The following is a 22934-nucleotide window of genomic DNA, read 5'->3' on the forward strand; positions in this document are numbered from 1 at the left end:
CTGAATGGCCTATTGCATAATGAAGCTAGGGTTCTTTTCCTGACATAATTACAATAATTATATTATAGTCGTAACTATGAGGGACCTAAAGGGATGACCAGAATCAACCATGAAAATGTACACCTCTGCATGACAAACTACTTAAAATTTGGATAACCAACCATCTTCCTTCCAATGACATCACATACTGCTCCCCACACGAATGCCCCAAAGAAAAATCCAACAAATACCACCTGGAATAAGAGAAACCCAATATTGGGATAGTCCAGCCACATGAATCGATCTACACGTACATGTATAATCATGACCAAATCTATTGATAACGAATAAAATCACAAGCAAGCTACGTAACTGTCAGTTACAAGACTCGGCAATGTTTTGGGGGAATATCAAGTCAGTGTGCCAATAGAAAAGTAACTTACAGAAGTAATAGAAGCTTCCTCGCTGTCTGAAAGGTCCCACAGACACTTTACGTTGGGAGAGAGAACAGACAGCAGCATTAGCTCCATGGCATCTGCCAACTGCATTGAAAGTAAGGCATTTGAATTAAACACAGAACCTCAAGCTATAATGTCAAACGCTGCCATGTCTGTCACTGAGTATTCTCTGGATGACAACAGGATGGCTAACTGTTGGAGAGTATTAAAACGTTACTCTTAGATAAACAAAATCTGAGGTGTCTGGTCATTACCAACAAACGCGATCCGACCCTGCTGAAGACCTTGACCGTTTGATCATAGGAACAGTACCTACTATTTTATTGTTAGCTAGTACACTTCAATGTTTCGTACAGTCACAAGTTGTTGCAAGCGGATAAATGATACTACCAAGGGCGTACATATATATAATTATTATAATAAAAGAAGAGAGGGCATGCAACAGCAAATGAGCAGAGTTCAAATGGGTGCACGATTGTGCATGAATGCTAAAATTTTTATTTTTAGCACACTTCATGACAATTCACACATTCCTCCGCCCACGTTTGAACTTTGCTAGCTACGTGTACTAGATACTGAGTTCCATGCCCTCTCTTCATTTATACACCCTTGATATTACCAAATGACTGTTTCAACAGTTATTACTTTGTGTAAAATTTAATGTCACGAAATATGCTGACTATGCATAATTATAATAATTATTAATGTATAATTATTATGTTGCGATAATAATGCGTTCTCCTTCTCCGCGTTCTCATGGTTCTCCACGTTCTCATAGTTCTCATGGTTCTCCACGTTCTCCTGTTCTCCTCGTTCTCATGGTTCTCCTGTTCTAGCGTTCTCATAGTTCTCCTGTTCTCAGCGTTCTCATAGTTCTCATGGTTCTCCACGTTCTCAGCGTTCTCAGGGTTCTCCTCGTTCTCATGGTTCTCCTGTTCTCAGCGTTCTCATAGTTCTCCTATTCTCAGCGTTCTCATAGTTATCCTGTTCTCAGCGTTCTCATGGTTCTCCGCGTTCTCATGGTTCTCCACGTTCTCTGTGTTCTCATGGTTCTCAGCGTTCTCATAGTTTTCCACGTTCTCACGGTTCTCCGTGTTCTCATAGTTCTCTGCGTTCTCATGGTTCTCCTGTTCTCCGTGTTCTTGGTTCTCCTGTTCTCAGGGTTCTCATGGTTCTCATGGTTCTCATGGTTCTTCAGGTTCTCCGCGTTCTCATGGTTCTCCTGTTCTCCGTGTTCTCATGATTATCCGTGTTCTCTTGGTTCTCCTGTTCTCACGGTTCTCCATGTTCTTATGGTTCTCCTGTTCTCAGGGTTCTCCACGTTCTCATGGTTCTCATGGTTCTCTTGTTCTCACGGTTCTCCATGTTCTCATGGTTCCCACGTTCTCTTATTCTCAGGATTTTCTTGTTCTCATGGTTCTCATAGTTCTTTTATTCTCCACGTTCTCTGTGTTCTCATGGTTCTCCTGTTCTTCGTGTTCTCATGGTTCTCCGCGTTCTCATGGTTCTCCTGTTTTCCGGGTTCTCCACGTTCTCTGCGTTTTTCTTGTTCTCTGGGTTCTCCTGTTCTCTGCGTTCTCATGGTTCTCCTCGTTCTCACGGTTCTCTGTGTTCTCATGGTTCTCCTGTTCTTCACGTTCTCATGGTTCTCTTCATTATCCTGTTTTCTGGGTTCTCCACGTTCTCTGCGTTTTCACGGTTTTCTTGTTCTCTGGGTTCTCCTCGTTCTTTTGTTCTTTACGTTCTCAGATAGCCATGAGAACAGATGAACAAGAGAACGCGGAGAACCAGGAGAACCATGAGAACCCTGAGAATAGGAGAACCGTGAGAACAGGAGAACAGAAGAACCATGAGAACGCGGAGAACCATGAGAACGCGGAGAACCATGAGAACGTGGAGAACCATGAGAACCATGAGAACAGGAGAACGCAGAGAACAGGAGAACTATATGACAACAGAAGAACCATGAGAATGCTGAGAACAGAAGAACCATGAGAACGAGGAGAACCCTGAGAACAATAAAACTATGAGAACGCGGAGAATTATGAGAATGTGGAGAACCCTGAGAACAGGAGAACCATGAGAACGTGGAGAACCATGAGAACGCGGAGAACCATGAGAACGCGAAGAACAGGAGAACCATGAGAACCCTGAGAACAGAAGAACCATGAGAACCCTGAGAACAGGAGAACCATGAGAACCCTGAGAACAGGAGAACCAGGAGAACGCGGAGAACAGGAGAACGCATTATTATCGCAACATAGTATACAGTAATATTATATGCATAGTCAGCATATTTCGTGGCATTTACACAAAGTAATAACCGTTTCACCTCCCAAACTGTTGAAATGTTCATCATAATCAGTACAGTGTATATACAAAGATTCAGAATAGTGGCTGTTATATACACCAAGGACAACGTCATTATGTACATATATTGGAACTTGACGGCGTTTTTTTAGACAACGAACGGCCTAGTCTTGAGGCTACACAAGGTTGGAGGCTAGTGATCCCAACAGGATAGACACATTAAAAGAATAGAAACTAAATCTAGAATCCATCTGCCCACCTCTGCACCAGATCATCTTGAATATATACGTACAGGGCTCCAATCAGATATATTATCTGTGGCGATAGGGAGATCCCTTCTTCTGAAGGTACAACACAGGGTGACCCCTTGGCTATGGCCATGTATGCCCTTGCGGTTAAACCACTGATTAAGCTTCAACAGGATGCCCCAAATGTGAAACAAGTTTGGTATGCTGATGACGCGACTGGAGTAGGCACCTGAAAAATTTCGGGGATAGTGTACTTCTAGAAACATGGCACAGGATATGGCAAAATCATTCCTTGTTGTAAAGGCCGACCGTGAAGAGGAGTCAAGAGAACATTTTGCTGGAACAAGTGTAAGCATCACCACAGGGGGCACGCGACACCGACGTCCTGCAATTGGCCCCAGACACCACACTGCTGAATACGTGACAAGTATAGTGAGAAAGTGGTTAGAGGAGATAAAATTACTAGCTGATATTGCCCAATCACAACCCTACGTAGCCTACTGTGCCTATGGTCATGGTCTTTCCAGTCGTTGGTCCTTCCTGTCACGTACAATTCCTGACATTGCTGATCTGCTGCAACCGCTGGAGGACACCGTCCAACACCACCTCCTACTTCCTGCCTTAACAGCGTGTTCAAGGGAAATGAGAGACCTACTGGCTCTCCCTGTCTGTCTAAGGAAGAATAGGAATTTCTAATCTGGTAACTGCATCATAATATGCAAATGAGGCGTCTATAAAAATCACATTCCCCTAGTTGTCGACATCATCGCTCAAGATCAAACAAACAACTGCACACTTCCAAGTGATTCAAATCAGAGAATCTGTAAGGCATTCTAATCGTTCACTTCAGGACTAACAAGCAGAGACAGTTTACAACCAACTGTCTCCACAGTCAAAACGCTATTTGACCTGGCCAAAGAAAAAGGTACTTCATCGTGGCTTTCAGTTCTATACCTATTGATGACCACGGTTTCTCCCTACACAAGGGCGCAGCATTTAGAGATGCACTCTGTCTTCGTTATGGCTGGCCACTGCCACGACCCCAACTACAGTAGCGGTCAAGATAAAGTACCCCCTCCGTTTACGTACGTTCGTAACGTTTCCGTTTTGACAACGTATTAAAAGCGTTGAATTTACCGTACCGTTGCTAATTACCGTTGCACGTTGCAAGTACGTTTTGTAGAAAACATTTAGAAACGAACAAAGAGACAATCCTAGTCATTTCGACTGTCGTAGCTAGACTAGTTACTTAGCTATGCTATGGCTATGTCTAGCTGTAAGCCTATAGCTCTAGATCTACAACAAAGACATACAACGCACCATTCACAGGTTCTTCTTCAACTTTCTCATTACAAAGGATGTCTGAAGTCTCTATAGTCTCTATATGAGTTCTATCTCTGTTCTACAAGGTTAGAAAACGCTAGCTAGCTAGCTATAATATCTAAAAGTAGCTAGCTAGCTGCGTGCAGAGCTGCATGGGTGTAGCCGAAGAAAAAATTTAACTGCTTAGAAAAAAAACGCAACGGTACGTAGCGTATCTTGACCGTACTTTTAGCGTTTATTTTGCAACGTACCAGAGTACTACGGACGTACTACGTAAACGGAACGGGTATTTATATTGGCTGCTACTGTAAAAACCATGGAATAATTTGCTCAAGGGGCGGATTCCAAACAATAAGGCATAACGAGCTACCTGATTGCTTCACTTCTCGCTAAAGTCGGCCACAATGTTGCCACAGAACCCTGACTACAACCACTAAGCGGAGAATCTTTATCCCACCGCTCAGCCATTTTACAATATAAACTGCACAAAAAGATGACAAACACAACTCTAGACACAGCTCCATCTCTTTTCTCCTCTAGACGCCAGTATATGCAGCGTATAAGATTGGCATGACCGACGAATGGCTTGACACAAAATTGTTGGAGTTCCAACGCTGAAACCACTGCAAAACAACCCCACCCCACTTACTACTGCTGCGAAGAAACAGCCCCACCCCACTACTCAGTGTAACTGTGCTCGAACAGCCTCTCCCCAGTGGTCTACCCTCGGCCTCACAACCAAGCCAAAGAAGCTCACCTCTACACTGCTGCAAAAAAAGCTTATGCCCCCAGCAAAACGAGCTGCTTCTAGTGCTATGGTGAAGCAGAATTGACATGCATCACGAGGTTGAGAAGTAGGTCTCTAAGAACACAGAATCTTCCACAAAATGAGCCTTGGACAACTTTAAAACCTGCATGGTCGCAAAGAAGAAACTCCAGCAGTGCTAAACATTCCTGCATGGCTGGACTTACATACTTGTTATTTCTCATGATATTTATTTGTAATTTAATTGTCTGTCTAATGCCAGAGGGGCGTTTTGTGGTTAGTGCATTATGACTTTGCTTTCAGCAGTGCATTATGCTGCATATTGCACTTGGCAACAACCTATAATAGCAACGGGATATAATGTGTATGCATGTTCTCACTGTAGCTTTATAGTACTGTACTGGTGCAGTACGTACTGTGTGGTACTGAACTTCATAAAACATGTTGTACATGTATAGATTGTCTACAAGGAATAAATTTGTCTATATTGTTATCAGCAACATTATTTATATTTAAGGGTTCGTTCATGCACATGACATCCACGTACACAGTTTTATTTGTATTAAAACAACTGACGAGCATGATATAAACAGATAATTATATATAAGTATTATCTATCATCTATCTATACATGTTCACCTACAACGTTAATTGTTACCCAGTGAGTGGGCAGATCAAGATTTAGTTTGCTAATCCACAAATCAAAATCCAAGAGAACGTGGCTAGTAGCTGTTAGTTTTCGTCGCATTGTAACCATTGAGCAGTTACAGCTGGAACAGACACACACACACCCACACACACAGTCAGCTTTACCGTATCCCTCATGTGGCTACGCCTCGAGGCATAAAAATGAATAATTCATGAGCAAGCACTGCATTGTCTTGTAATTGTGTACATTTTGTTTGAAGTAGCCTATTATAAATAATATAGTTTTAAGACAATTATTTAAGCTCTCCCTCAGTCGTAGCTAAGCTACGTGACAGCTAAAGGTTCAAAAATGTGGGTAGCCGCGATAAATTGAGAGAGGTGAATCGAGAGAGAGACTTACTGAGAGACATACTGAGAGAGACCCTACTGAAAAAGACTGTGTTGAGAAAGACTGTACTGTGGAATTGATGTTGTTTTACTTTTGATTTTTGTAAGATAAACTGAGAGACTGAGACTTACCTGAGAGACTTCTACTCGAAGAGACCTATGCGAGAGAAACTGGCTAAGAGAAGAGAAGGATTTTAGTCCAACTGAGAGATCGTACCGAAAGAATTTGTGCTGTAGGTGCACCAAGGGTGTTTTTTTTACTTTTACCTGGGCCACTCTCACAAGAGTAATAGCCTATACTGAGTACTAAGAAATAAGACGAAGTGAACGACGCAAAAGTGAACAGAATGGGCAGTGTTGTAGGTGCAGATGTGCCTGTGTGAAAGCGGGAAACAAATGCTCTAACTGTCTGCCAGGCAAGCTAGGAAACTGTAAAAATGCATCCTCAACACGATGTTTAAACTGTCCACCACCGTACCCATCATCAACCACCCAACCACCACACCACAAAACTTGGAACAGATCTTTAACGCCTGTGATAGACTAGACTAGCAACAGCCTACCTTAAGGTGACATATTTTCGCATGTATTAATTTCTGCTATTTCTGCGAATGAGAGTAAATCGCAAAAATTAGTACTCGCAAATAATTGGCCGCCCTCTTGTTTAATGTATCCAGATCGACATTTCGCAAAAAATTATACCGCAGAATGTACAAAACTGTAAAAACGCAAACAAATCTACCTGTGAAAATATGTCACCTTAAGGTATATTTTAAGTGTCTATCGGTTGAGAACTCTCATGATCATTTTAATAAAATCAATAAATTGAGAACTGACAAAAAACACATGTGACTCAGACTTATCTGAGATCCACAGTCTAAAAATAGAGTCTATAAATATAGATATGTACATTCCATTAGATCTGTACATGCCATTACATCTGTGCATACTTAAAATCAGTTTTTTTTTTTTCATTAGTCCATCACATTCCTCCACCGTTCTCCAGTGTCAAATAGGGTTTGCCGCACGAGACAGTGCATCCGCATTACTGTTGTCGACTCCCTTTCGATGCACTACTTCAAATCTGTAGGGCTGTAGAGACAAGCTCCATCGTGTGAGTCTTGAGTTCTTATCTTTCAGCTGATTCAACCACATGAGAGCGCGATGAGCGCGATGATCGGTTTGTATTGTAAAATAATGGTCGGCCAAGTAAGTACACTTGGAATGCGGCTACTCCTGCTTTAATTGCCAGGCATTCTTTTTCGATCACTGAGTACCGTTCTTCACGAGGTAAGAGTTTCTTGCTATAGTATGCCACTGGGCGATCCATTCCAGTTCCATCCAGCTGGCTGAGTACTGCGCCAATTCCCCTGTCCGAAGCATCTGTTTGCAAAATAAACTGTTGAGTAAAATCTGAGCTTGCAAGGATCGGTGAGGTTGACAACAGAGTCTTCAGCTTTTGGAAAGCTTGCTCACAAGTGTCAGTACAGATAACGTCGCTTGGTGCAGCCTTCCTTGTCAAATCAGTCAAAGGTGAGGCTATATCGGCATACTGAGGGATAAAACGCCTGTAGTAACCCGATAGTCCCAGAAAGGTTCGGACCTGCTTCTTAGTAACTGGTGCTGGGAATTCCCGTACTGCTTGTACTTTTGTTGAGCCTGGCTGGACCACTCCACCACCTACTATATGTCCGAGGTACGTACAGTACTTTGCTCCAAACTGTGACTTCTTTGCTTTGACTGTTAATCCTGCTTTCCTGAGTCGTTGGAGAGTTCGAACGTGTTCCAGGTGCTTCTCCCACGTTTCGCTGAATATTATCACATCATCAAGATAAGTTGCTGTGAAATCACTGAGACCAGCTATCACACGATCCATCCATCTTTGGAAAGTCGCTGGGGCACCTTGTAGTCCAAATGGCATCACCTTGAATTGAAACAAACCAAACGGTGTGACAAAAGCCGTTTTGGGTCGATCTTCAGCAGCGACAGGTACTTGCCAGTAACCTTTAGTGAGGTCCAGAGTTGAGATATCGTGTGACCGTCCAAGTCCGTCAATTAGATCATCTATCCTGGGCATGGGATAGGCATCTGCTTGTGATTGACAATTGAGTTTCCGATAGTCCACACAAATTCTTAGCGATTTGTCTTTTTTGGTCACCAACACAATTGGGGAACCATAAGCACTTGAGGATGGTTCTATGATACCTTGCTCGAGCATCTCACCAATTTCTTCTCTGACTGCATCTCTGTGAGCATGTGGTATCCTGTAAGGTTGTAAACGAATGGGACGAGCATCTCCAGTAATTATTCTGTGTTCCGTTAACGAAGTGCGTCCTTGTTGGTTTTTGAATACATCTTGGTATTCGTCCAGTAGACTCCGCAATTGGGCTCCCTGAGGGGTGTCAACCCGCTTGTCAATCGGTATTTGGGTACTGTTATCTTCATCATAGTCTGACCACGTAGGTATATCTTCATCCACATAATCAGCTTGAATTTCTTCTGCTATATAGCCAATATTGGTGGGTACATAACACTGTTTCAACATGTTAACGTGAAATATTCTTCTTTTTTTCCGTCGGTCGTACATGTGGATCAGGTAGTCCACCTTGCCAATTGGTTTGACCACTTTATACATTCCTTGCCATTGGGCGAGCAACTTGTTGCTAGATGTTGGCAATAGTTGGTGGAATTCTCTTTGTCGGGAATTTTGGTCATACCACGTCTTTTGAATCTGTTTTGCTATATCCAGATTCACTTTTACCACTTGTGTCGCTCGTTCGAGTCAATCTCGCATCTTCATGATGAAGGATTCACACTTTCCCATTTGTCAGTCTGCCAAGCCTCTCGGACGATATCGAGTGGTCCGCGAACACTTCGGCCATACAGTAGCTCGAATGGAGAAAAGCCTGTGGACGATTGTGGTACTTCACGATAATTATGCAAATAGTAAATATGGGATTACTTTGTCCCAGTCTTTTCCTTCATCTTTTGTTGCCTTTCTGAGCCTTCTTTTCAAAGTTTGATTAAATCTTTCTACTAGGCCATCAGTTTGGGGATGGTATGGTGTGGTACGAATGGGGTGTACATGGAGCATCCGATAAATCTCCGTTAGAAGTGTTGAAGTAAAATTACTTCCTTGGTCAGTCAGTATTTCCTCTGGTATTCCAACTCGTGAGAACAGTGTCATCAGCTGTTCGGCTATGTGTGCGGCATCGATGCTTTTGAGTGGTATAGCCTCAGGGTATCGGGTTGCGTAATCACATATAACCAGAATATAGCGTTTGCCCGAATTGCTTCTTGGTAGTGGACCAACAATGTCCATCGCTATTCTCTTGAAGGGCTCCTGAATAGTTGGGAGTGAGATGAGCGGTGCTCGTTTGGTTCTGCTTTGTGTAGATTTTTGGCATGTGAGACATCCTTTGCTGTACTTGGCTACATCTTGATACAAGGTAAGCCAGTAAAATCGTTGCAGAATTCTCCTTGCAGTCTTCTCTTTGCCCATGTGGCCTGCTAAAGGTACGCTGTGGGCCAATTTCAGTACTTCTTCTCGGCAATGCCTTGGGAGTACCAGTTGCTCCACTTCCACTCCGGGTATCCACCTGCGAAAGAATAGGCCATCATTTTGATAGAACCCTACCCCTGCTGTTGATGGGCTGCCTTCCGCTGCCTCGACACACTGTTTTAAGTTATCATCCTTTTGCTGCAATTCTTTAAATTTAGAGAGTGAAAGGTGCAATTCCGACTGCATGTTTTGCTCGCTGTTGGCGTTTCTCCTTTCTTGTGAGCGTCTCTCTGTTTCGACTTGGGACAAACAGTTCATCCTCCAAATCTTGAAAGGGCACGTCACTTAGGTTCTCGTTGCCAATAATTTCCAAGTTTTGTACTTCTTTTTGGGACTCGCTCTCGCTGTCTACAGTTTCCAAATTATGTACTTCTGACTCACTCTCGCTGTCTACAGTTTCCTTGGCTGGCAATTGCATCTCAACTTCAAGTGTTTTTGAATGGGCGCCCAACTCTTTTTCTTTTTGGGCAGTCATTTCCTCTTCTTCTCGCTGCTTTATGGCACTTGCTCTCGTCACCACGGCCAATGCCTGCTGAGGCACCACTTTCTTCGTGGTCTCTAAGTATCGCCGTGAGTTCGGGTACATCTGTGCCCAAGAGTACGGGCATAGGGAGTGTATCCGAGATGGCTGCTTCCACATGAATTAGGTATCCCTCCACCTCCAAATCGACTTCTGCTAGGGGGTACAGTACTGTATCTCCGTGTGCACAACGAATTGCAACTACTTCTCGCTTATGCTGAGGAACTAGGTCCTTTCGAATGAGCGTTCTTGAGCATCCTGTGTCTAATAGGACTTTCTTTCCTTCAACTGAGCCAGTTTTTACGACACTAGGTTTGGCTTGGACTACTGTTTTCTTTGTATTCAATTGTCCTTGGTAATCTATTCACCTCTCTGTACAGACTCCTGCTCGCTCGGGACAGTTCGAGTAGTGGCCTTTCTTGTGGCAATTAAAACATTCTATGTCTTTGAGGTCTTTCTTGACTCTACTGTTTCCACTGTTTTGGGGTTTCCAGTGGGGTTTCCCCGGTGTTTTGTTTCTACAGTCTTTCGACAAATGTCCTTGCTTCCCACATGTATGGCAAAATTTTAGTCCAGCTTGTGGTCTATTAGACTCCATTAGTCTTCCGAGTGATGGTTTCCTCGCTTGCCAATAGTTGTCAGCAAGTTTTGCTGCTTCAGCGCTCGTGCCGGGTTGTCTTTCTTTGACAAAAACCCGTACCTCCAACGGTAACATATCGATCACTTGTTCCATTACAATTAAATCTCGGTCTCGCTATCCTCTAATGCCTCCTCCATTTTGTGTTTTTGTATTTCACCAAAATACAGCAGTCAATAATATTTTGTTTTTACACTTACGTTTTTACACTTACAGCAGATTGCAGTTAACTTGCCTGTAGACTTTGGCAGACGGTTATGTAAACAATAGTAAACAACATTCCAACAACGTGTTGCCTCGTTTAGACGCCGCGGCTAATAAATAGCCTCACCTGATCAAAGGTGAAAGTTCAACTAGCTAAAGTTTTTAATTTTAACAAGGACACAAAAATGGACCCACAACACCCCATGGGACAGTATGCCTACTCATATGGTAATGTTTGGCCGGAGTATCAGTGGTCTCCAGAACAGCTACCTGTGACCAGTCATCAGCCTAGACAGGTATTAATTACTGGTGTGCTTTAAAAAGAAAAGTATGTTGCAACCTGCATGCATGGCATGTAATTTTCTCTTTATTGTATTTTGTAGGACGACTTGAAGTACCGTGTTCGAATTATTAACCAAAAGTTAAAGAAGGACTCGATTGTAGTTGATTGGCATGGTATCTCTAACAAGTTTTCATCGATACTTGAACTGAAACAAAAGCTTATCAGTACTCTCAGTAAGTATGTCCCTCCTGCATCTGCAATAGATGAGTTTAATGTTGGGTACTTCCATGGACGTCCTCAAGTAAAGAGCTGGATTTTATCGGAAGAAGATTTAAAAGCCATGTACACAAATGCTGGTGACAAAGAGATCTTGCTGTGGTGTGATGGACAAGTGCAGGTTACATCAACTTTTGGTCGTAAGCGAAAACAAGACGATGCTGAAACGGAGAGTGTGCCTAAACGTGCTGCTAGCAGTGCTTCTGGAGAAGAAGCAGAGCTTCAAGAACACGTTCATGAATTACAAAACATTCATGGAGACAAATATGGCTATGGTGACTACAGAATCTGGGCGAGAATGATTAAAAATCATCAATGGAAAGACAAAGATACTCCTCCAAATATCCCTATGATTAGAGGGAAAGTTTCTCGTAAAGGCAAACATGATGTAGTTGATACTCTGGCTAATGCTGCTGTTGCTATCGTGAAAGCTTTAAGGCCATCATCTCCTGACGTAAACCCCAGTGTTACTGCTGCTGCATCATGTAGTACACTTGGGATGTCACCTGGTAAAAAAGTACAGCTACGGTCCCAGTACCTCAAACAACTCAAGGAGATTCAGAACCTTCGAGATGAAAATGTTCTAAGTATTGATGAGTTTCAAGCTGAAAAATATACTATCTTAACGACATTACGTGAACTTAAGTAAGGAAATATTAATTATGGAACACAATAAAGACATGTATGACATTATAATAATAATAATGTGACATTGTTTAATATCTGATTGACTTGTTAATTGTAATAACCTGAATGAGAGTACCAGCCATAGCAGTCTTCTGAGGTTATGCTAGCAAATCCTCTAAGAAGTATGTCCTCTATGTCCTTGGAAGAAGAGGCTAGTTCTTCATTCGCTCTAAGAAATGATTTCACTGCTGAAAATGACTCCTCAATGGGGTTGAGATCTGGAGAGTATGGCGGAAGGAACACAAGTAATGCTCCAACGCTTGATATCAGACGCCTGACTCTTTCATTATAATGTATGGAAGCATTATCCATCACTACAATGCTGTTTGGGTTCACACCATCAAAGGGTAGCAAATGAGGCAAAACAGACAATTCAATAAAGTCGGCATAGATCTCTCCATTAACACTACCCTTGAGAAACTGCACATCTAAGATTCCAACAGATGAAAGTGCAGCAATAGCAGAAACCCTTTTCCCTCTTGCTAATAGTTTGGTACAGCAACAGCGAAGACCTCTAAGACTGTAGCCAAATTTTCTCATGGCGGTATTCCTGTCACTCCCAGTTTCATCCAAGAACACTAGCATATCAGGATCATACAATGAAACCTCAGCTACATATCGGGATCTTAATTCTTCGCTCTGTTGAATGGCAATCATCCTCATCTTTTTCCTGCTAAAGCGAGATTGGTGCAGAAACCTGCATATAGTTGACTCATCAACATGCGTATCTCTTGCTTGCAGTTCAAGTTTTAGCTCATGGAGGTATATGCTAGGTTTCTCTATAACAAGCTCAAGGATGTGAAGCTGGTCTGCTCTGCTTATTTTTCTTACAGCGTTCGATATATGAATTTTCTTCTCGACTGAGCCACTGGTATCAAATAGATTTACAATCCTTTGCACAGTCGAAGGATCAACACAAAGGTTTTCACTGATTTTCTTTGTTGAGATGTCAAGTACCTTTCTTTGATACACCATGCGCCATCTGAGGTCTGAGTGGTAAGCTTTTGTTCTTCCAGGTTCACAAGACATCCTTAGTATTGTACTGTACTTGTACTGCTACTGCACTGCACTGCTGCATGGACTATACTGAGAAATTTGAACGAGTATATATTAGCCGCGGCTTCTAAAAGAGGCAATAATTCCTCTCAGTGGTATTGTTGGAATGTATGTTTACTACAGATTTACTATTGTTTATACAACCGGCTGCCAAAGTCTGCAGGCAAGTTAACTGCAATCTGCTGTACTTTTATACTTTATTGTATTTTTCAGTATTGAACATTCATCATGCATTATTTCCACTATACTACTCTAACTAAACTACCCAGCATTAAACCATCACGTACATTCAGTTCATCATCACATGTCCACATGATTTTTGTATCCTTCATACAACAAGTTATTAGTGGCAGATGTTGATGTTAAAGCTTGAACTTGCTACCTAACTACACTCGGCCTTTATTCGATATAAACTACGTATTTACAGTTGCAGTGATTCCGTACCAGGAACAATGGAAAAGGGTCACTAAGGTAGAAAGCTACAATTGTGTCTCGTTTGTTAGCTCTTTGCTTGAGTCTGAATCCAGCACCAATAAGCCATACTTCTCTAACACTCCTGGCTTCTTTGCTGTGATCCTACTCCACAGTACATCTCATGACTCCAGTTCACTCTATAGTTTTATTGCTCCTGAGTTGCTGTCCTAGACATACATACTACTTTCTTACAATCATGTCATCAGCCGAGGGTTTAGTTACCCGAGGCGCGTGTGGGCGGCCACGGGTATAGTAGTATGTTGGTCTGTTTGTTACCCGAGGCGCGTGGGAGGCCACGGGTATAGTAGTCTGTTGGTTTGTTTGTTTGTTTGTTTGTCTGTTTGTCACGAGTATATCTATACGAGTATACCTACGTTCGCGTCCAGGGTGGGGCCACGCCCAACTACTCCAGGTCCTGCATGGATCCCAGTCAGCTAAAGCAAGCTTTCTACTTTAGTGACCCTGTTCCATTGTTTCTGGACCTGGTACAGGATCACTTCAGTTATAAGTAACGCATGTGCAAGTTCTGTTCAAGCTACATTTTGCTCGCTTTTATTAGACAAAGAAGCTTTAACACCGAAAGCTGCCACTATTAGAAGTACTGACTTGTTATGTGGAGGCTACCCATGCTGTAAACGCAGTGCTAGAGCATCCAGGTAAGCAGACCCAGTCACAAGCTTGTTCAAGCTTCTTAGCTTTTGCTCGACAAAGAAGCTTTAACATCACAATCTGTCACTATTTAAACCAAGATATTGTTGTGTGAAGGCTATCCATGCTGTAAACGCAGTGCTGTGGCATCCAGGTGAGTAGATATACTCGTGACAAACAGACAAACAAACAAACAAACAAACCCTAACCCTAACCCTACGTTCGCGTCCAGGGTGGGGCCACGCCCAACTAGACCTGGAGCCATACTTCTCTGAGACTCCAGGCTTCTTTGCTGTGATCCTAATCCACAGTGCATATTATCTATAGTACTACTTGTTCTCAAATGTTTCAGCATGCCTCCAGTCTGGTTTAGTTTTATTGCTCCTGAGTTGCTGTGCAAGTCATGCATGATGATAACAACATCACTATATGCACTGCATTATATCATGCATTATATCAGTCTTTTGGTTTCATGTCACCAGCCGAGGGTTTGCACTTTAGTGCTCTAGTTTGTTTGTTTGTTTGTTTGTTTGTCACAGGTATATCTACTCACCTGGATGCCACATCACTGCGTTTACAGCATGGATAGCCTTCACACAACAATATCTTGATTTAAATAGTGGCAGATTTTGCTGTTAAAGCTTCTTTGTCGAGCAAAAGCTAAGAAGCTTGAATAAGCTTGTGACTAGGTCTGCTTACCTGGATGCTCTAGCACTGCGTTTACAGCATAAGTAGCCTCCACACAACAAGTTAGTACTTTTGATAGTGACAGCTTTCGGTGTTAAAGCTCCATTGTCTAATAAAAGCGAGCAAAATGTAGCTTGAACAGAACTTGCACATGCGTTACTTATAACTGAGTTGATCCTGTACCAAGAAAACGATGGAACAGGGTCACTAAAGTAGAAAGCTGTATATACTAGGAACAATGGAACAGGGTCACTAAAGTAGAAGCTTGAATTATAGCTCCTACTGCTGACTGGGATCCTACTCCATGCTAGTCTCGAATACCCGCCTCAACCTAAAAGCTTGAGTCTGGTCAAACTCACATTGAGGTTGGTTCAAGTGTGTCCAGGAATTTCTTGGACATTTAATTGACCACAAGTGGGTGTGAAACATGAATAAAATTATAGTCTACATGAATATCATTATAGCTAACCGCCACGGCAGCATGGATTGTTACTAATTAGCCCCTGACATGACAGAAGGCGACGTAGGAAAATTCATGGAGAGAGTTGTAAGGATGTGATATACTAGAACTCTTCAGACTAGCAACAGGACCTTTGGAACACCTTGTCGAAATTAACAGCCTAAATACTCATTTATGTGAATGTGACCGTCGACCATGGTTTCATGGCCCTCTAGCTCTGTGCAATGATGGCTTCAAGCTCAGTGTTTTTCTCGTAGGCTTTCAACTCCTAGCCTTAATTGATACACTGTCTGATATAGCCCTCTGTGTATGTTCTGTCCCTAACACCGGTGGCTTGTGGCTTTATCACTATGTTTGTGGGCGTGTAGCCCACTTGACTTTGCTGACTGTGCAGAACAAAGTTCATATGTGAGTTTGACCAGGCTCAAGCTTTTAGGTTGAGGCGGGTATTCGATCCTAATCCACAATGCATATATCCACTACCTGTTCTCAAATGTTTCAGCATGCCTCCATTCTCTGGTTTAGTTTTATTACTCCTGAGTTGCTGTGCAAGTCATGCATGATAACAACATCACTATAATTATTATGCACTGCATTATATCACTCTTCTGGTTTCTTTATAATCATGTCACCAGCCGAGGGTTTGCACTTTAGTGCTCTAGTTTGTTTGTTTGTTTGTTTGTGATGGGCTTTTCTACTCACCTGGATGTCACAGCACTGCGTTTACAGCATGGATAGCCTCACACAACAATATCTTGATTTAAATAGCGGCAGATTTTGATATTAAAGCTTCTTTGTCGAGCAAAAGCTAAGAAGCTTGTGACTAGGTCTGCCTGGATGTTCTAGCACTGCGTTTACAGCATGAGTAGCCTCCACACAACAAGTTAGTACTTTTGATAGTGGCAGCTTTCGGTGTTAAAGCTCCTTTGTCTAATAAAAGCGAGCAAAATGTAGCTTGAACAGAACTTGCACATGCGTTACTTATAACTGAAGTGATCCTGTACCAAGAACGATGGAACAGGGTCACTAAAGTAGAAAGCTGTATATACCAGGAACAATGTCACTAAAGTAGAAGCTTGAATTATAGCTCCTGCTGCTGACTGGGATCCTACTCCATGCAGAACCTGGAGCCATACTTCTCTGAGACTCCAGGCTTCTTTACTGTGATCCTAATCCACAGTGCATATATCTATAGTACTGGATCCTCGGATAGGCCATCAAAATGCACCTGCGGGAAAAACTTATCTGTGGAGCATGTCATATCATGCGCAAAAGGTGGATTCCCCTCGATGAGATTCGCGACCAGAAGTATGCCACGACGTGTGCATATGCATAGAACCAGAACTGCAACCTGCATGCAATGTCAAGAAACCCTGAGGTGCCACATATACATGCAGCGAACGGAGAATGGTTAGACGTAGCAGCAAAGGAAGCCACATTTCAAAGGAAGTATTCAATCACTTTTCTGTATCCAATAGACACATGCAAATCTCCTCTGCATACCGAAAGCATGAGAGAATAAAGAAGCGAGCATACAAACAGCAAATTCAAGATATCGAACACGCCAGTTTTGCACACCTGCAAAATATCATATGGCATCGTTACTAGCATCCAAGTGGGAAAACCCACACAATAAGACCATGTGCTGGCTACGCTGTCGACTAGCATGTCCACAAAAGTGGCCTAGTGAACTCCGAAACTAACATACGTAGCCTAAAATGACCAACATTACACTAATAACTATCACTTTATGTATTGTATTTTTTCTTATGTGGCTGGACTCTTTAAAAAGGAAAGGAGGTCATGCAAGAAGGTTTCAAGCCTATATGTTAGGATTTGTCTTGCTTAGCAGTATGAATTTTACCTTGCTTGCGGTTGTGACATCGACCACATTAAAAACGCTGTAAACTGATTGGGCTGCAACTATAGAACTTTGCAGCAAGACAAATCCTGACATAATAGGCTTGAAACTCGACCTTCTTTCTTACCTCCTTTCTTAACGGAAGTTCAGGCTCACGCATAACTAATTGTATACCTAGCTGCGAATGCGCACATGCACTGAGGCATAATAATTACAAAATACACAAACGGCATTATTAAGCTGGCTACATTCAATAAAGGCTCTCTTCTCGAACTTCGTTGCTTTCAATTACTCCTGAAAAAGAGGATGAATTCCCAAAACACATTTTGCAATGTGAAAAACGGCTAGGATTGGCAGGGTCAGCACCAAAAAGGGTGACGAGAAATCTGGAAAGAGAGCACTACATCAATTCGTTACAACCTCATAAACATGTACAGTGTTATATTGCAGTGGCGTAGCCAGGGGGTAGAGAGATTAAGGGGTCTCTACTACTAATCTCAGCTCTAGCTAGCTATCCTGCTAGCTACGTTCTTTGTGTCTCGATCTATTGAATTAACACGTATGTGCAAACAAATACGGGTGGGCTGTCAAACATTTTCAGGGCGCTGTCGCGCCTCGCCCTTAGCAGAGCATCTGTGAACACAGGAGAAGGGCGCCTCTTCCTGGCTCACTCGTCTACCTATAGTTTCACCTTGCACAAGAGAGCTTTTCAAGACGCCATCGCCCTTAGATACAACTGGCAGCCTCTTAAGTCCCCATCTATATGCATGTGGGTGTGGAGCAAATTTCACAACAGATCACTCCTTATCCTGCCCAAAAGGAGGATTCCATTCAATACGACACAATAAAATCAGGGATATGATTGCCAACCTTCTAACAGAGGTCTGTCCGGGTGTTTTGATAGAACCGGACCTATTACCTCTATCAGGTGAAGTCCTTTCACTTGCTACCTCCAATACACAAGATGGTGCGGGGCTGGACATTGCAGCTAATGGATTCTGGGGAGGTCGATACGAGCAAACTTACTTCGACGTACGAGTATTTAATCCTCATGCAAGCTCCAACAGACAATCAACCCTAGCCAGCACTTACCGGAAGCATGAACTATCGAAAAAACGATGCATGAACAAAGAGTAAGAGAAATCAAACACTCTTCTTTCAAACAAACACTTGTCATGTCTGCCACTGGAGGCCTGGCCACGGAAGCCACAACCTTTTATAAAAGGCTAGCCGCGCGCCTTGCTGACAAAAATAATGGGAGCACTCGTACTCATCTACCATGGCATGGCTACGCTGCCGATTGACTTTCTCACTGCTTCGTTCTGCCATACAGTGTATTCGTGGTGCCCGCTCTAACATTGGTCACGCTTTCAAAGCACCACTATCAATGGACCTGGCTACCTCCGAACTGCAAATAGGTTAATATCAATACAATATATGTGCTCTCTCTTTTTTTTGTACTGCCCTCAATAAAAATAAGTATTTTAAAGGGGGACAACCCCCTCCCAAAAAAAAAATATGTGAACACTTTACTTGAGGTGGGTCCCAAAACCTATTTACATCCGACTAGAAAACATTTACAATTCTAATCCGTTATGACGTCATTCACATAATTATGTGATATAATAATTATTACTATAAACACAGGCAAACGCATTGCCAAACCTATGTAAAACAAGTGCAAAAAACATTTTGTGAAAAAATGGGAAAGAGTAGGGTTGGAAGAGCATGTGCACTGAAATAACAAAAAGTTCGAAAACAAGATTGTGGGTTGGTATAGTCTTGCATGCTCCAACTATAGTTGAGGGTGGGGCACAATCTTTAACAGTTGGGTCCAGCACTACTTCTCGTTACACCGCTTTCTTTATTTGAGACGCTCGATCACCTATTTTACCATCAACTTGTATGTGTTTCTACATAATGACGCTTTGAATGAGGCTTTTTCAAACTAACGTTTCTTTCTGTTACAGCACCGAAACACTAGGTGTAAAATTAATATTAAATTTGAGACTCTACAGATGAGCCCTGCCCACCCAAAACTCGAAGTAGTGCTGGACCCAACTGTTAAAGATCGTGCCCCACCCTCAACTATAGTTGGAGCATGCAAGACTATACCAACCCACAATCTTGTTTTCGAACTTTTTGTTATTTCAGTGCACATGCTCTTCCAACCCTACTCTTTCCCATTTTTTCACAAAATGTTTTTTGCACTTGTTTGTAAAATTTTTTCACTGCATGCATGCGTTATTTTATAAATAGTCCTGGGAAACCACGTACAATATTTTAAGTAATTACGTTTTGTTGTGTCTATTCTAATGGGCGTTCCTTTTAGGGTTACCCATCTTGTTCACATCCTTTTGAGCGGCTCATCCAACATGCAACCCTACTTCTCACGATTATTTTTTTCACAAATGTTTTTTTACACTTATTTGTATCTACACTTTTTTCTTCACAGGTACCATTTATCTATGGTGCTAGCTAGATCAAATATCTTCAGAAGGTGGCAATCCACCTTTACTATGATAAAAAAAGCTAGATCTAGCTAACTGTACTGAATTTTTATTTGCACTGTTGCAGTTTGTGTCTGTTATGATAATTTTCATGAAGTTTTTTGGTCTTCAATAATTTATTATCACAAGCTAGCTCAGAGCAGGCGCGCTCAGAATGCAATGAAGAGCTTTACTTGCGAGCATTAACTGGAGCGGTAAGAATCGACAGTGCAAAACACTACTGTTGCTATAGACCTCAAGGGTTGCTAAGATAAGAGGGTGTGGCCATGCTGTCTGCTATGTCTGAGCATGCTCAGTAGGAAAACAATGGCGAACTGACCTCTGCACCTAATAAAGAAGCCATATCATACACCCTAGCAAATTTAACTTCGAAGGAAAGCGATTAGTTCGGGACGTACCCAAGGCGACAGAGGACACTAATATGTGTCTAGTTTGTGCTGTGGAGCTACAGTTCTCTAGATTATCTCGCGGAAGAACGTGAGGAGAAGAATGACAAAAAGTTGTTGTTTTTTTACTTTTGCTGTTTTTATAACTTTTTCATACAATGTTCAATTCAGTTCATATTTCACACAAATGTCACAAATGATATTGGCAACAGATATATAAACTCAAAATAACTTTGTCTTGCTTCTTGGGTGACATCCAGAGGGGGCCTTTTTGCTGTTTTCGACCCAACCCTACTATTAGCACTACCGTGCTAATGATTAAACCTAATTGTATGTCCATAGTAAACACGACAATAAATACAGTTATAGCATGCACAAAATTAATGTGCATGAAATGTAGGGAATTTTATCAGTTAAAAATTTACGTAAGTAACAATTTTGCATCACATGTATAATCATGTGAATGACAATGTATTAATGTACAGTTTCCCCCTGGCAGTTCTTTGCATATCACTACATACGTATAATTATGCTCAGGGTACAACATTACAGATGTGTGGGGAGTAGGTGCCATTAAGAGTCACTGCTGTGCTTTCATGTGTCTAGGTGCGCATGCGCAAGCAAGGTATACGATGACGTAATGTGTCGATCTGTGTCACCACTGCTATAGCTGCTCGACAGTTACAAAGTTTTATAGGCTTTTAGTCAGGTTTTATTAAATTCTGATGTGCAAAATACAGCGTTGTTCACGAGTTAAGGATCTCTTCAGACTTGTGCTCAGCAAAATCTGTTGATAATATAAAATTGCTAGTCGCATACATGACTGTAGTAGTAGTTACGTAGCTCTGCACTAGAGCAGTAGCTATTGGGAGCTGCAAGAGTGGTGAAAGGGCTGCAAACCTGAACTGCACTGCCAACGAGCATGCAACAGCCATTATTCTATGGACTTTCAACCTCATGCATCTTACGTCATATTATGGTCGATCATTCAATCAGTATGCAACGCTAGCTAGATCACCATGCTAGCCATAAAAGCCTCCACCAAGCATCAGCACCTCCGGTGCTTTCATTATAACCCATCACTCTCCGGAATTTCAAGGTTGGATATTGTTCGCTATTTCTGTTCTAGCCCGTAAAGCTGTGTACCTATTTACGACATCACCACTTACTTCCGTATGGTACGAAATTCAAGAGCCTTCGTGCTTAGACGGTAATTGCATAATCAATTAGTTTAGCGACATACATATACCCATGCACAACCTTACAGGCATATTCAAGCAGCAAACTATCACATACGATGCCAAACAGTTATGTAGGTAGAATATTCTACTAAAAACCAAAGAGAGAAAATATGATACTGCTGCCAATAACGAAGTCATCAATAGGAACTCACCCAGATTAGCCCTGCAAACACAGTCACGAGGATTTGGAATGGACCGAATCCTAATTTTTCAACTGCATCTTCCACAGTATAGAATTTTTCATCACCTACATGTACACGTACAATGTAAATAAGTTGATAGAGCCATGCCAGAGGGCACAGCTGGAAAGCATAGTTAAGGTTTGTTGCCTTTGACCTCTGCCAATATGCGGCATATTGGACTGTACGTCAATGTTCTACTGGGCATACACGTTGTTATTCTGCGTTAGCTGGTATCTGGCTAATTAAATTGTTAGCGCATGCGCACGCAGTCAATACCAGGCCCACTCTCAGATGAAGTGCAACCTGGGATCGAGGCTAGCTTCAAGGTATCTTTTGGCATCAAAGAGCAGAGGAGGTGTACGACACGCGGTTAAGCTCTCACGTGGCTGCTATTTATTGAGTGAAGGCAAGAAAGTCGTTAAAAATGCATTCCAATGATGACATTCAGCTGGTGGTAAGTAAGCGCCATAAAGAGAGCATAAAACCCAGTGAATTTGTTGCTGGCTAGTAGCTAGAGTTTTACAAGTAGTTGTAAGAACCAAGGCTCAAGTGGTGGTTGAAATTGGTTGAAAAGTTATTTCACATCAACATAAGCCCAACAATCAACCAGCATAATCTTAGAATCGTCAAGTGTATCTCTTGAAAGATACACGCCAAACCATAATTATATATCCACTATCAAAAATACACAGTCTGGATGATATTCATGCACAAGTTAATGAGTTCATAATCATTTTGGCTGGTCATGTGACCGTGTCGTACCTCCTCTGATTGGGAGGGGCAGGATAATTCCTGATAATCAATTAGGCTTGACTGTAATTTCACGTGTAAGCGTAGATGAGGCCTAGGTTTATGAATGCTGAGTCAGCTAATCAAGTCTAGACTATTGATCCTGCATGTTGTACATGTACCTGTACCTCCTCTAGTACATGTAAGCAGGCAAATAAACAACGGAAACGCTACAATGTAGCTGCGAGCAAAATTAATGTCAAGAACCCAGAATAAGAACGTTTTATCTTTCATTAATCTCTCATTAAATGTGATCCTATTGACGCTCCTCTGCTGTGAAAAGAACTAATGCTCTTCCGATATGAATAATGAAATACTATATATAACTTGGTAGTTACGTGACTTCACATGT

General features: G+C 42.1%; 2 protein-coding genes across 3 annotated transcripts in view; one reads left to right on the plus strand and one right to left on the minus strand.

Moving 5' to 3' along the window:
- LOC135340002 (synaptic vesicle 2-related protein-like) overlaps positions 1-22934 on the minus strand; it is a 52587-nt gene that overhangs the window by 18798 nt on the left and 10855 nt on the right. For both annotated transcript variants that reach the window (XM_064536282.1, XM_064536283.1), the window contains exons 2-4: positions 21764-21858; positions 423-521; positions 162-233 (exon numbers count right to left, since the gene is read on the minus strand). In XM_064536282.1, coding sequence (XP_064392352.1) covers positions 162-233; positions 423-521; positions 21764-21858 — 266 coding nt within the window. The remainder of the gene's footprint in view (positions 1-161; positions 234-422; positions 522-21763; positions 21859-22934) is intronic.
- Positions 11062-12349, plus strand: LOC135340007 (uncharacterized). Its single transcript, XM_064536292.1, has 2 exons — positions 11062-11338; positions 11426-12349. Exons 1-2 carry the CDS (start codon positions 11228-11230, stop codon positions 12248-12250), a joined length of 936 nt encoding a protein of 311 aa, XP_064392362.1. The 5' UTR covers positions 11062-11227; the 3' UTR covers positions 12251-12349.

The sequence above is a fragment of the Halichondria panicea genome, chromosome 8 (assembly GCF_963675165.1).
Source record: "Halichondria panicea chromosome 8, odHalPani1.1, whole genome shotgun sequence".
In the NCBI taxonomy this organism is placed as follows: Eukaryota; Metazoa; Porifera; class Demospongiae; order Suberitida; family Halichondriidae; genus Halichondria; species Halichondria panicea.

Excerpts from the sequence above, each read along its gene's own strand:
- LOC135340007 (XM_064536292.1), top strand. The coding sequence starts at position 11,228 with ATGGACCCACAACACCCCATGGGACAGTATGCCTACTCATATGGTAAT. Across the intron at positions 11,339-11,425 it reads CCAGTCATCAGCCTAGACAG|GACGACTTGAAGTACCGTGT; the intron begins GTATTAATTACT and ends TGTATTTTGTAG.